General features: G+C 43.3%; 1 protein-coding gene across 1 annotated transcript in view; it reads right to left on the reverse strand.

The window, feature by feature from the left end:
• Positions 1-15674, reverse strand: part of LOC134226794 (neuroligin-3-like) — a 295936-nt gene that overhangs the window by 36887 nt on the left and 243375 nt on the right. The window contains exons 14-15 of the mRNA XM_062707784.1: positions 15437-15669; positions 14912-15144 (exon numbers count right to left, since the gene is read on the reverse strand). Coding sequence (XP_062563768.1) covers positions 14912-15144; positions 15437-15669 — 466 coding nt within the window. The remainder of the gene's footprint in view (positions 1-14911; positions 15145-15436; positions 15670-15674) is intronic.

Consider the following 15674-nt stretch of genomic DNA (forward strand, 5'->3'; position numbering starts at 1 on the left):
TACTTAGAGCACGTTTGTTTAGTTCGAGTAGCCTTCTTGTAATTATGGCGTTAGGCACAATAAATCTTTTTGATTGAACACATGTTGTGACGGCCATCCAGTTTGTCATCACCCTTTGTTCTTCCCATCTTTTGAGTTCAATTTTAATCGTACAATACGATACTCCACAGAAAGGCTCTGGGCCAATAAACTGTAAATTGGAACCTTGTTTTGCCAGTTCATTGCCTTCAATACCACAATGCCCTGGAACCCAGTACAAATGTACTGAATTCTTTTGACATAATGTTCTGCACTGTACCCTTTGACAAGTCAACCGGTCTTTATTGTCCCTGAAAAATAAGCTTGCTGTCTGCAAGCAAATCATCCTCCCTGTGATCAAATACGATTATGCCGGTCTGGGAGAGCTGCTCTAAAACTCATCATCTGAAACTGCAACGAGTGCAAAACAAGTTCCTGAGGATGACCCTCAACACTACTCCCAGGACATGAAGTTTTGGGGTCCACTACCTGGCTGGTATAAAAACACTTTACGAGCGCTTTGGTGAGTGTAACGATCGGTTTAGTTGATTTGCTTCGCATCAGGCCGCTATTAGGGCGCTAGTTCCAATCTAGGTTATTAAATTTCATTTAGTGTATATAGAGTAGTTAGGTTATCAAATTGTAGTTCTTAAACATTAAGCTAATCAGTGCCCACTAAAGGCCGAAATGTACGACCATCCTCTAGGAATGCTGCACACAGCAATTTATTTTTTTTTAATATAAATATGAAGGACCGCAGACCAAACGCTTATTACATAAATTGAAGTCAAAGAAGTCAAAAGTGTCAATTAGAAAGAATCGACTGAAGCGCCAGTGACGGAAATTGAGTTTGTGGCTGGAGCAAAAAGATGGAAGAAGGATGCCGACGGCGTGAGCACCATGTCAGGCAGCATTTATTCGAAGAATATTTACTACGATCTCGATGTGGACCTAGGCAACAGTGGTGGTGGTTAACTACAGTTTCCACAAACTTTAACCACTTGTGGAGAAAACTGGTGCCAAGCCCGGCTTCAAAATAGGTGGTATCGGCACAAAAATCTTCCGCCGTTCTGAAGATGAATTTCAGACTGTGGAAAATTTGCAAAAACAACTACAGTTGGAGTACTTCACGCTCGACAAACCCAGAGACACTGAAGAAGCAACTTCTTGTGGAAAATCAACTGGTTGCCATCGAGGTGCACGAAATCAAGCATCAAGAAAACTCCTAGTACAGAGACACCATGTAACCAATCCATTTTCCCCGTGGCTCAACCACACTGAAGCTTTTGAGGCAAATTCGTTCGATACCCAGCATCAAGGTATCGTGGGTCACGTATCGCTCCAAGCACGACGTAACCATGTGCACGCACTGCCTCAATTTTGGACACGGTATGCATCATTGCCATCGATCCAACTGCAAGAACCTATGTGGGGAGTCACACTCTACCGAAAAATGCACAACTGGACTGACCTTCGATGTGCCAACTGTGATGGGAAGCATACCGCTTCCGATAAGTCGAGTGGAAAACGTGCCGATTTCCTGAAAATTTGTCAGCAAGCCACTGTCAACCACCAGCCAGACCGCAGACGCATCAGCAAATCGATAAACAACAATGTTAACGTTCCCCCGTTGATTTCACCATCGAATGGTCTCCCGTCCAGTCGAGCAGTCCTCCACCGGGATATCAACCAACTTTCAGTCCGGCTCCACCTCGCTGTTCAGTTCTACGGAACTAGTAAGGATATTCAACGAAATCAAGTCAGAATTCGAGCAGATCGATACTTTTGTCATCCAGTATGGGTACTAACACTCTGAATATGATGACCTGGAACGCTCGCTCTGTGAAATTTAAGGACCGTAAGGAAACTCGAAACTCGTCCACGCGCACCACGGCTACTACACGATCGAGTACTCAGACGAAAGACGTTTGTCTCACCTGTGGGTGTTACTAGTACTCTGGATTTTTTCTGGCCAACTTTAGCATCGCCAAGCCGTCAGCAGTGAACGACGTCAGCTCTGACCACAGCCCAGTCGTGTGTTCAATAAATTCAGAAACAAAGACTATCACAATGTCAACTGGGCAGCCTTTCAACGTACAGCATCGTAAGAAGCATCAAATGTACGTCCTAAACAACGGTATTCAAGACCGCATGCAGTCTCTTCGAAACAAAACCTTTAAAAGAGTATTGCAGGGTCTTGATAACAACTCCAAACCGTTCTGGAAAGTCTGCAAAGTCCTTAAAACAAGCCTAAACTGGTTCCCGCGTTGAAACTGAACGCCACCGTGCTTAAAACTGCCGATGAAAAAGCAACAGCCATTGGCAACCACCTGATACTTTCCCACAAGCTTGGCAGCAGCATACAGAGTTCATTTGAAGTCATGTAATGCGTTCAAAACTTCGACAATTCTCCTTGTTTGGTCCCTTAAGAGCAAAAAATACCGTAAATCAAATCGCTGGATCTCTGAAGTGTTTAAAAAACATGAAAGCCCCTGAATTCGACGGCACATTTATCTAGTCTTCAATAAGCTTTCCCACAAGGCTCTATCTCTACTGGTCAACATATTCAACCGTTATCTTGAACTACTTCCTTGGTCGCTGGAAGTTGGCAAAGATAGTCCCCATCCTCAAGCCTGGCAAGGATCCCACCTCTCCAAGTAGCTACAGACCCATCAGTCTACTGTCCTCGCTGAGTAAATTATTTGAACGGCTTATTTTAGTTGGACTACTTGAACATGTAAATTCCAACGCAATACTGCTTTTAGAGCAGTTCGGTTTTAGGCAGGAACATTCCACCGTACAACAGCTTAAAAGGGTAGTGAACACCATAGCTAGAAACAAATCAGTATCTAAAACGGCAATGGCCCTTCTGGAAGTAGGAAAAGCCTAGCCTTCGATAACGTTTGGCATGATGGTCTTATTTACAAAATAAACTGGTTCAACACTTTGCTGTATTTGACGAAAATTATTATAAATCTCCAGAATAGAGCATTTAAAGTATCTCTAGGAGGATCGCTTTCCTTTCCTTTCCTACCCAATACCCACAGGGATTCCGAAAGGTAGCCTGCTGGGGCCCATCCTATATAACAACTTTCCGCTCTACATGATGACTGCGTTCTTGCACTCTTTACGGATGATACATCCATTGAGGTTAAGGGAAGGAAGCCCAGAGAACTTGCAAATAAACTTTAATGAAGCTTGGATGTTTTTTATTTGATACATGGCTGACTGTGAAATTGAAATAAACTCAGAAAAAACGCAAGCTAAAATGTTTTTACATAGGCAATCCTACAAACTAAAGCCACCTGAAAATTGTTCGATCACAGTAGAAAATAATGTCATAAACTGGTTGTCCGAGGTCACTCTGCTAGAAGTTATACTCGAATCTAAATTACTTTTCAGATCACATACACAGAAAAAAATCAAGAACAAGTGTATGCTTCTTTTGAAATGTCTCTATTCACTGATAAATAGGAGATCAAAACTATCAGAACGTAACAAACTCAGTGTTTATAAACAAATTGTTGCTCCGGTCATAGACTACGGCACTCCTGTGTGGCAAATGTGTTCAAAAACTTTTTACTTCTTCTTATTGGCATTACATCCCCACACTGGGACAGAGCCGCCTCGCAGCTTAAGTGTTCACTCTGCACTTCCATAGTTATTAACTGCGAGGTTTCTACAGCCAAGTTACCATTTTTGCATTCATATATCATGAGGCTAACACGATGATACTTTTATGCCCAGGGAAGTCGAGACAATTTCCAATCCGAAAATTGCCTAAAGCTTGATTCACTTAGTATTTGGCCGCACGAAATTAGACATTTCTTTGCCGAAAGGTGGTTCAGGTTTAATTATACAGGGAATTTAGTAAACTTTGAAGGAAAAAATATCAAAAAATTATTCATTGACATTTCGGATGAATTCTCGGACTTTTCTTTCAATACCACCCTTTATTTTTTCACAGTAGAATGGTCAATAGGGTGGTTCAAAAAATCGATTTTACTCCACAGTGCTCATCTGATTCTTTACCATGTTCTGAGTGACCTCTGAAAATTTGAGCTCATTTGAATTAAAACTGATTTAGCACAAGCCGTTTCAAGTTTGCATGCAAATTAGTATGGGGAAATTTATTTTTTCATTATACTGTTAATGACGCTTCCCCATCAAGCGCATGTTAAAATAAAACCTACATAGCTAAAAGGAATACTCAATAGCTTTTACTCAGTGAAAACCGCATCTCAATTAATCGTTCCAATAATTAGTAATCGAATTTAATCTACACCGTGGTTTTATGGAGCTAATTGCATAACTCATCAACAGGCAACATTGCAACTCGTGGCGCGAAAGATAGCACACACACATTCAGGCTACTATGTTGCACTGCACATTTCAGTGATGCCCTCAAAGAAGTTTAACGATCATGACTGAAGATTCGCAACCTGTCTTAAAATCGGTTACTAATTATTGGGACGATTAATCAACATGCGGTTTTCGTTGGGTGAAAGCTGTTGAGTAACCCTTTTAGCTATGTAGGTTTTCTTTTAACATGCGCTTGATGGGGAAGCGTCATTAACAGTTTAATGAAAAAATAAATTTCCCCATACTTATTTTACATGCAAATTTGAAACGGCTTGTGCTAAATTAGTTTTAATCCAAATGAGCTCAAATTTTCAGAGGACTCTCAGAACATGGTAAAGAATCAGATGAGCACTGTGGAGCAAAATCGATTTTTTGAACCACCCTAAAGGTCAACTTGATCTGCCGTTTTTTCACACCACTTCTCCATATAAGACGGTTTTCTGATTGTTTTGCACCATTTCTTAAGTTTCCACCTGATGATTGCGTAATATTTTTCGTTGGGACGAAAATTTGGGCATTTTGGTGGGTTGATAGTTTTTACAATAACGTCATTATCATTCGGTTTAATAAACCATTCCATTACATCCCGTCTGTAATGGCAACTTGTTAAGTCAGGCCAAAGCAACACCGGATAGTCGTGTGATTGAATGGATGTAAAAATCGCTTCTGAAGACACTCCTCCTTGTATATTTGCCCATTAATTGTCGCTCCAGTGATGAAAACTTTAGTGTTCTTTCCACAACTGCAGATGCTTTGACATACCATCAATTTGTTGGCAATCTTGCCTGCATAGACATATTTGAATTTTCCTGGGGCATTACCCTTCCGTTTGGCAAGGTAGAACTTTTGTCCACGGAATTAAAAGATCATTTTAATATTTTTTTTGTTGAGATTGTTACTGACATCATACGACTTGAAACCTTCGCGCCGACAGATTATTTGAGCTGTGCTGTACGGCGCAGTGAAATTTTTCGCTTAATCACGCGAGGAAATCCCAGAATTGTTCCGAACTGCTCTGCAGACTTTCACTTGTAGTTTCTGGTTGTATGTTCCATTTCTACGGTTGTTTTATTCTACGCGATCCAGCAATAGTATTTTCCGATAACGTTTGACAGTTTTCACAGCCAATTTCGGTAATTTTAGATACTTTGAAATCATCCCCCCTGACCGTGTTGGATTTCCAAAGTGAGTGTGCTAAATTTGTTCCCATCTCTCCCTCTCGCGTTCCATTTTCGATAACTTTTCAACGTGAGCATCAATACTGATGAAACTTTCACCACTAGATAAACAAACCTTCCGCAACGATGTGATGTATTTTACTTCTCGGTATAGCCACCAGAGGCGCCGCAGTAATTGGAAAGAAACGGTCAAATACTAAGTGGATCAAGCTTTAGACCGGCACTGGGAATCGAACCCAGCCACCCTCAGCATGGTCTTTCTTTGTAGTCGCGCATCTTACCGCACGGCTAAGGAGGGCCCCTGTTCTGTTCAAAAACACACAAGTAAAAAAATACAAATACCTAGTACAAAACAATTTTTTAGGCTAATCTTGAACGCATCTAGGTTCTCTAGAATGGAAGGACTTCATGAAAGAGCAAAGATTCAAAAAGTAAGGGTAAGAATAGACAGACAATGCGAAAACTTAAGACAAAAGTTCTTTAGTTCTGATTAGTAGTTGATTAGAAATCTTTGCAACGTGCAACTTGTAGTGTACCTGGATGTGTATGTGTTTTAAATAACAACCATTGATATAATTGAGATATAATTTTGTTATGCATTCCTGATCGGGTTAACATAAGCAAACGGGCATTTATCAATAAGCCAGGCTCTCCAATGTAGAGGCCAAGATGAATACACAGTGGTGTATTCATCTTGGTCGAGGCCCGATGTGCTTTACTACAGGTGTGGCCAAAACCCTCAAGTTGTATTTGTTCAACAAAAATTCGCTCTATTAAGAGAGAGAAACTCTCAGCTGGGTTGCCGAAGATGGCCGAAGGCGACCTAATGTGACGTCACGTCTGGCATACTCAGTACAATTTTTATAACAGACGTGAGGTTTCACTCCGCCCGCCCAATGCGGGTGGCAATGTTTACGATATTTTTTCGACTAATACAGACTTATAGGACTTTGGCCCACACCTTTACTGAAGCACATCGGTCGAGGCCATTGGTTTTCTGGATAAGGTGGGGAAAGGAAAGCAGCACAACTTTCGTGTAAGATTATCCATCGTACCATATCATACCCGAAGGGAGTCGGGAAATGACGTATTTCCGGTTGTGACCGAGCCCACCTTCCTTAATCTGAGGATTCACACACTCAATCTTTTCGTCCGTGATCAGCCAATGAGTTGGAAGTGTCCGCGTTTGCTAATTTGTTTTTAATCGTCTGAAGTATGTTTCATTTGGTGGCGTTAGATGTAATTATTTAATCAATTTATTGTTCGTTCTCCAATAGTTAGATTTCAAAAGTGTGCGTGAATATTAGTGTGCGGTATGTTGGCAAATGCTACCATCTAGATAGGTAAAATGTGCTCTAAATGTGATATGATGTGCTTGTGCTCAAGTGTTTTGTTTCACCAGATTGGCTAGATATTTCCCACCCACAGCAAATCATCGCATCCAAGCGCGACGCACGTTTCGTCGGATTCATTAAGAAGCGTCATCGCCGGCGTCAACAAGCCGGAGCGTCGACCCCACCAGCAGGTCATCGACAGGGTCAGTAAAGCCCAAACAAACCGGTGAGTCATCAAACCCTTTATTTGATTGGAGTGCGGCGTCCGAGGTGGGCGCCGCGGAGAAAAGTTTTTTGTGCCAGTCTTAGACTGAAGAGCCATATAATGTACTAACAGAAAGCCGCAACAATCTTTCGCGAAAGTCGTAGTCGAAAAATTCACCGACGATCGCGAGTGTCCACTATCACGGACCCGTGAAATATGCGTGCGTGAACCCGGTTCACGACCACCGAAATTTGGCGTCAGTTACCAGGAGTACAGACCCATGAGCAGCTGAATAATGATGTCACGTTAGATAGAAAGCACAGAGCAAAGAGAGGGAGAGAGCTAGGGAAGAGAAACCGCACACAAGATAGGAGATAGACATGAATGAAGACAAACGCTAAAACGAACAAATGACAAATAACTCCTAATATTCATGTGTCTCTGTTAGTATAAGAAATAAAGTGTCATTGCTAGTTGAAAAAATGTTATTTGTTGTTCCCCCAGCCCTAGCCATGCGAATTTAATTAATTAATGTGTTTAACGTCACGCGATATTGTTTGTTTATTTCGAGTCCCGTCCTCTTGCGAGTTTGACTGTGGTGGGTTATGTTGTTTCCAACTCATTGATGGTTGTTGGTGAGAGCCAGAGAGGAGAGAGTCTGCCAATGATGAGAGGCACACTCCCACTTAGGGCGATGACATACTGACGCTTCGAGCGATGCGGAGCGCGTCCAAGCACTCGTGAAGCAGAATATCAGCAAGAGAAATTCTTTTGTCTTGGACGCGTTCGCGCACGCACACGCGTGAGTATGTCATCGGCCTTAGAGTGTACACGCTTAAAATCAATAACACAGAGATGTGTTTGCATCACACAAAACGGACCTAATACGGAACATCCCCTAGATGAGCGATAGTTACACACCCACAAAAATTGCTCGTGTGGTTTTATTGAAGCTTGGATTTCAATATTTTCAACAGTATTTGGTTCCTCATGAAACAAGGAATCTGTACAAACGTTAACATGTTGAAAAGGACCGTTATCACGACCGTACGAGGCATTTTTGTGCCTGTGTAACTGTCGCTCAACTAGGAGATGTTCCGCATTAGGTCCGTTTTGTGTGATGCAAACACATCTCTGTGTTATTGATTTTAAGCGTGTATTAGGTTCTGGCTGTAAGGTATGGATGGAAGAGAGGGTGGACCCAATTTGGCACGTTTCGTTGTTGCTAGCTGGACCGATCCATAAATCCTTATCGGTAAAATTTAAATGGACTCGCCTTGAGAGTGTCTCATCCGGGCAAATTAAATTTGGCCATGGTCTCCTTTGTGGAGTGGCACTTAAGTCACGTGCTTTTAAGGTGACTCGGTGAGGCACTAAACACCGTGTTATTTCTCCTATCTTTCGTCTCTTTCTAGCATTATCACCTCGCAACTTTGGAGCGGCGTATTTCGGTTTTCAGTTGTTTGATGTAACTGTAAATGTAGCAGCATGTAGATTGCGACCTGGGAGCTGCGGATAGAGTCGAAACGAGTGTCAAATAATCTCCAAAGTAAGCTGTCAAAAAGTATCCATCGCATCGAGAGAGGTTTTGTGCATTTTGAGCGTACACTAATAAAAATCCACACATTTTTATTGGCAAAAATCTAAAGAAATTTACAAATAAATTTTATGTGTGCGTTAATAACCACCCGCTATGGGAAAATCCACATAAAGGATATTAGTTAATAACGGTTATGTGTGTTTCCACATATATGCTATGCGAATTCACATAGCCGTTATGTGGGAAATGCTATAGTCAAAATTTATGTGTGCCACACATAATGGATATGATTGGATTTTTGTCAGTGTAGACGAGAGAGTACACGTATAAATCAACTCATACTAAATATAGCTCATTTTCAACTAATTTCAATTTACTGGCGTCATTTTAAATATATCGACGGATTTAACATAACTGGAGGGTATGAATTAATTTAACATTCGACATGTTAATATATACGATGCGGTAAATTGACGAAATCTTTGTAATTAATTTTATTAAGATAAACATAATGAAAATTCAATGTGAGAAAATCGTAACGTGTACAGTGAACACTGGGAGGAAATTTGCGGGTTTCAAGCAAAATATCTTGATAATTTGATTCGATCGAGTCCGCAGCTCCCAGATTGCGACTAAGCATGCGCCGCAGATACTTTTTCAAAACATATTTGTTGTAGAAAAAAAGTTAAGCATTCAATGATGAAAATGATGACGATTTGATGATTGTTAGTGCTTCCCGTGTCACTTTAACCCGTTTCGGCCCGGGTTACGATTTCAAATTGTAAAATCCACCGTTCTCTTGTTTTTCAACCGATTTGCATGAAATTTGGAGGAAAGATGCATTAAACCCTATATTTTTGTGTAGATGTATTGATTTGGTTCCAAGTTCCAATACTCACGCTTCCACGGGTCTTCCGATGACAATTGACCGCCAGCTAAGGGTTGCGTACTTAGCTGGTAGTGCAGCCTGGGCACTGTTGTCCTTCTGACATCAGCTAGAGTGAGAGGGTGCGTCCTGTGGGGTCTGCCTAGGATGTGGTGGGGTTCGACAGTGGGCTCTGTTGAACTTCTATAAAAAGCTGCATGTGTCCCCAAGCAGGCCCTATCAAAGCGACCGTGTGCCGCTCAAAGCGCACTAGCCTAGTCCTGGTGTTGGGTGGGACTTTAAACAAATTTGACCCGACTGATCGAGCGTCTGTCCACCAAGGAGGTGCGGCTCCAACAGCGTCTGTTCTGGCATCCAGCGGCTGAGTATGAAATGCTATTCCCCGGAAGCTATACCTAAGATGGCAGCCCCATCCCGGTGGATAGGGAACCTTGGGCCAACAACCTACTGTTCCCGAAACATCAATTTGTTCGAGAATCCGATAATGAAAGAATACGGACTGATTTTACGGCGACGACTCTTAGCGCGAAACAACGGACACGAATAGGAACATGGAACGTTTTAACCCTAGCCCAGCAGGGTAAATTGGCACAACTTGCCAATGAGGCACGCCGCATGAAGCTTGAGATCCTGGGACTGAGTGAAGTCCGTTGGCCAAACTTTGGAGAACACAGAACGCCGTCGGGACAAGTTCTGCTATACTCTGGTTTACGAGGTGAACACGCTCCCGGCATCGCGGAGTTGGCTTCCTACTAAGCGCTCAGGCACACTCTGCGCTTATGAAGTGGGAACCTATAAGTGAAAGGATAATCGTTGCCAGATTTAGAACACGGGTCCGAAACCTTACTATAATCCAATGTTATGCGCCAACCGATGCTGCCGATCTGCAAGACAAAGAGAACTTCTACAGTCAACTCAATGCCGTCGTAGATAGAATTCCGAAGGGTGATATCAAGATCTGTTTGGGCGACTTCAATGCGAAGATCGGATCCGACAACTCGAACCATGAGCGCATTATGGGACGCCATGGTCTCGGAGAAATGAGTGAAAACGGAGAGCTGTTCGCAGAATTTTGTGGTAATAACGACATGGTGATCGGGGATCGCTCTTCCTCATCGACCGGTTCACAAGGTCACGTGGGTCTCCCGTGACGGCTTTACAGAAAATCAAATCGACCACATCTGCATCAGCCGAAAATGGAAACGGAGCCTTCTTGATGTACGGAATAAACGTAGTGCCGATATCGCGTCTGATCATCACCTCCTCATCGGCGAAATACGCCTGCGCATTGCGCGGATTCGTCGGCAGGAGGAAAGAGTTGGACGACGATTCAACACACGCCGACTGGAAGATGCCACGGTGAAACGGTCCTTCGTTGAAGAACTGGAGACGCGTGCTGCAGATATTCCGGAAGGTGGCAGCGTGGAAGACCAATGGACCGCCATCAAGAATGCCTTCATCGCCACCAGCGAGAACAATCTGGGTGAACTACGCACCCAGAGAAAACAATGGATCACCGATGAGACCTGGAGGAAGATAGAGGAGCGAAGAGAAGCCAAAGCCGCGATAGAGCGATCGAAAACGAGAGGAGCCAAAGTCTTAGCCCGTCAACGATACACGGCTCTTGAGAAGGAAGTAAAACGCTCATGTCGACAGGACAAGCGAGCGTGGGCAGACTCTCTGGCCGACGAAGGAGAGAGAGCCGCCGCAACCGGGGACATTCGCCTCCTCTACGATATCTCACGACGCTTAAGCGGGGCGAAGATGAATGCAACGATGCCTGTGAAAGACGCGAATGATCAGTTATTGACCGACCCAACTGACCAGCTGAAACGCTGGTTCGAGCACTTCGAACAACTTTTTCAAGTGCCAACCAGGCCATCACCACCTCGGCATGATCTGCCTAGGATCCGACGTATAACACGTGTCAATACCGAAGCTCCATCACTGCTAGAGATTCAAACAGCCATCCAAAGCATGAAATCGAATAAAGCCCCAGGGTCGACCGCATATCAGCCGAGATGCTCAAAGCTGACCCCATGACATCCGCACAACTACTGCATCGTTTATTTCGTAATATCTGGGACACCGCAACTTTCCTGGTCGACTGGATGCAAGGTATCTTAGTGAAGGTGCCCAAAAAGGGTGACCTGACTGTATGCGATAACTGGCGAGGCATTATGTTGCTGTGTACCGTTCTCAAAGTTCTGTGCAAAATTATCCTAGCCCGGATTCAGGAGAAGATCGATGCGACTCTCCGGCGGCAGCAAGCCGGATTCCGTGCCGGAAGATCCTGTGTGGACCATATTGTCACGCTCCGCATCATTTTGGAGCAAGTCAACGAATTCCAAGAGTCCCTTTACTTGGTATTCATTGACTACGAAAAAGCTTTCGACCGTCTCAATCACGAGAATATGTGGGGCGCCCTGAGACGCAAGGGGGTTCCTGAGAAAATCATCGGCCTCATCGAGGCACAGTACGAGGCCTTTTCGTGTAGAGTGCTGCACAATGGGGTCCTGTCCGACCCTATCCGGGTCGTAGCTGGTGTGAGGCAAGGATGTATTCTATCACTGTTACTGTTCCTCATCGTAATCGACGAGATTCTGGTAGATGCGATTGACCGTGAACCAAACCGCTGGTTGTTATGGCAGCCTATAACCATGGAGCACCTAAACGACTTCGAATTGGCGGATGACGTTGCACTACTCGCGCAACGGCGCTCTGATATGCAGAGTAAGCTCAACGACCTTGCCGATCGCTCCTCCTCGGCAGGTTTAGTCATCAACGTCAACAAAACCAAATCGTTGGATGTAAACACGGTGACTCCTTCCAGTTTCACAGTAGCCGGGCAACCAGTGGAGAATGTTGAAAGCTTCCAATATCTTGGTAGCCAAATGGCGTCAGACGGCGGTACCAAGATCGACATAGGCGCACGGACAAAGAAAGCAAGGGCTGCCTTTGCGAGTTTAAGAAATATCTGGAAAAACAGGCAGATAAGTGAACGCACCAAAATACGAATTTTCAACTCTAACGTGAAATCTGTGCTGTTATACGCCAGCGAAACATGGTGTTGATCAGTGGAGAACACTCAACGGCTGCAGGTGTTCATTAACAGATGCCTGCGGTATATAATTCGGGCCTAGTGGCCTCACAACTGGATCTCGAACAACGAGCTCCATCGTCGTTGTCACCAGAGGCCGGATCGGAAGTGGGGCTGGGTCGGCCACACTCTACGTAGGGGCGGAAACGAAATCTGTAAACAAGCATTAGACAGGAACCCAGCGGGTAATCGCAGCAGAGGCTCATGGCGGCGAAGCCTCAATAAAGAAATAAAAGAAGTCGACCGAAATCTAACCTGGCAACAGGTTAAAGCGATAGCCGGGCATCGCTCAGGATGGAGATCTTTCAAGTCGGCCCTTTGCACCACCGGAGGTGTACAGGATCCATAAGTAAGTAAGTAAGTATTGATTTGGTGATTGGGTCCTTGGGTACGGTTTTATCGAGGGGGTCCCCTGGGTCAAATGGGGTCAAAAATAGGTCAACTTCCTTTTAATCGTAGATAACTAGTAGTAAATGCACTCAATAATGATGAAATCGTTTTTATTCATCATTTTGCAATAGTGGGAATAGAAACTGCACGTTTGGACCTTAAAAATCCGGTTACAGATGTTCCGGAAACCTGGTTCCCCCAGGGAAGTGGTCACTTTTTGAGATGTTCTGAATCCCAGCTTGCGACACATCAAACTTCTTTTTTTTGCAACACAAATATAATAGAAGACATTCGCAGAGCATCTGAGCACATAAGCCACTTCCGGAGGTTCCCTGGGAACCTGGTGCCCTCAGGGAAGTGGTCACTTTTTGATTGATTCTGAAACCCAGCTTGCGACACATCAAACTTCATGATTTTGCCACACAAATCCTTGCCGGCTACATCATGTGTGGATATAGGTTTATTGCTCCTGGACTTCATCTCTTAGCTCGGATATTCATCCCACGAAAAACAAAGCAATGAAAAAGAATTTGATTTATTTCTTATGTTAGCAAAAAGAAACGGCGAAATTGGTGGCTTATTTCTTTGTTTTACGTTGAGACTAATATATGGAAATTGCAATCGAGAAATTGTTAGAGGAAATATGTATAAAACGAGCCACCAAGTTTTCTTGGTTATTAACCTAAATTTTGTTCCTAAATCGTAAGCGGCTGAAGCCAATAAACATTTGCAAGCAATTACACGAAAAAACTTATCCAAAAATTCTGTATATTTTTTAAAATAAAATGTTTTTTGGCCTATGCTGCCGCTTCTCGCATATCAGTCCCATTTCGGTTTCGTCACTCTTAATACCGTGAATAGCATTTAATTTTATCATACTTCCACATAACATGATAAAAAATTAGACTTTGCTCGAGAGATATGTGAAAATATACCAAATCAACCTTGTCCCATATTGAATGTACCCGCATATCAGTCCCATTAAGAATTTACCCTAAGTGAATTGTTCAAAATTCAATTTTTTCCATTGATTTGAATCGTTTTGCATTAACTCATTGAATGAGGAATGACTGCAAAATTGCAACCAGATCGCAGAATGTTTGAATTAATTAGATTTTTTTAAGTTTTGCATGAAAAATGCGTTTTGAAGTTTCAAATTATCTATTATCTCAGTATGCGAAAAACCAATATGGGACTGATATGGAAGTACCTGCAGTTAGGCATCCTATGCAATTTCGGTGTTTACTTCAACAATGCTGTTTGTTTAGATGCAAAAAACATTTTCTCCTTATTGTAATCCGTCTAAAACGATAACTACATTACAGTATATGAATGACACTAATGTTTTGCACAAAAGTGTAAATATTTCAGTTTGATAAATTTTTGAAAATTTAAAAAAGTTTATAATGAAAACTATTTTAATGATTTTGGTAAAATATTTTGAAGCCTTAGTTCTAAAATGCTGAATTACAAAATTAAAACTATTCCAGATTTCGATGGAATATCACGAATTTCAAATTATATGGCGAAACAGAACCTGATTATTCATTTTTATCACAGATTCTCTATCCTATCGATTGCCCAGTTTTCCCAGCTTGATGTTCAACTGTATATTGAATTAGCTCCATCAAACAATAAATTGCTACTCTCATGTGTGAATTGGGTTGTTCCAGAAATAAACCATCCCATTCACAAGCGATAACATCATCCGGAGTCAGTCTAGATTCCCATCAGTTCATCTATAATTCACCAATTTAAAATTAATGCACCGAAAAGCTATAAATTTCCCTTCTGTCACGGAAAGCGATATCGGACTCGAATCAACGATGAATCCTTTTCAAAAAACCACCCTCCAAATCCCGCACCCACCATGAGTTCGCACAAAGCGTTCTTATTACCTGTTGTTTGTGCGAGAAACTTCCGGCCCGTCCCAGCGTGGCTGTCGTCAGATTGGTATCCTTCACTCCACCCTGCTGCTGGTGTTGTTGTTGTTGTTGTTGCTGATGGTGATGCTGATGTTGATGGGAGGACCGCTTGGGAAGCGTTGCATAGCTCGGGGGTGGTTCGTGGCTTCGTTTAGCCTTGCTCGTCGGTGGCGACGGACTCGGCACTATCGTCGTCAGCTGGATATCTGTGCAGGAAGAGAATCGAATTCGAAACCTCAGTCAGTCAGTCAGTCACTCAGTCAGTAGGATGAGTTGCGGCCATGACGGGCAGCCAAATAAGGATCCGGTGTACCACACCGATCGGTTTTTAGAGTCAGTTTGTATCAATTTTCTGAAGGATTATGGAACAGAACGACGAATTCACATTGGGACATTCGTTGAGCGATTGCCGATGGCAGTTCGGCGTCCTGCCAGAGTCAGAGAAGTGCTGCAGATAGGCGGATAGCGAGATAGACATCCAGTGAATGGCATACTAACCTCCCTCGTCCGGGCTGGGGTTTCCGTTGTTGTTGCGAGATCCACTTCCGGAGCCGATGGTGAGGCCGGTGGTGGTGGTGGCGGCGGATGTGCTGTTGTTGCTGCTGCCCGTCGTTTGGGACTTCCGTCGACGGGACCGATCTCGTTGATAGTAGATTCCGGCAAAGATGAGCATATTTAGCAGCAGGAGCAAGCAACCGACACCGACTGTCACTCCCAAGGCGGCGGTGTAGCTACG

The sequence above is a fragment of the Armigeres subalbatus genome, chromosome 3 (assembly GCF_024139115.2).
Source record: "Armigeres subalbatus isolate Guangzhou_Male chromosome 3, GZ_Asu_2, whole genome shotgun sequence".
Lineage (NCBI taxonomy): Eukaryota > Metazoa > Arthropoda > Insecta > Diptera > Culicidae > Armigeres > Armigeres subalbatus.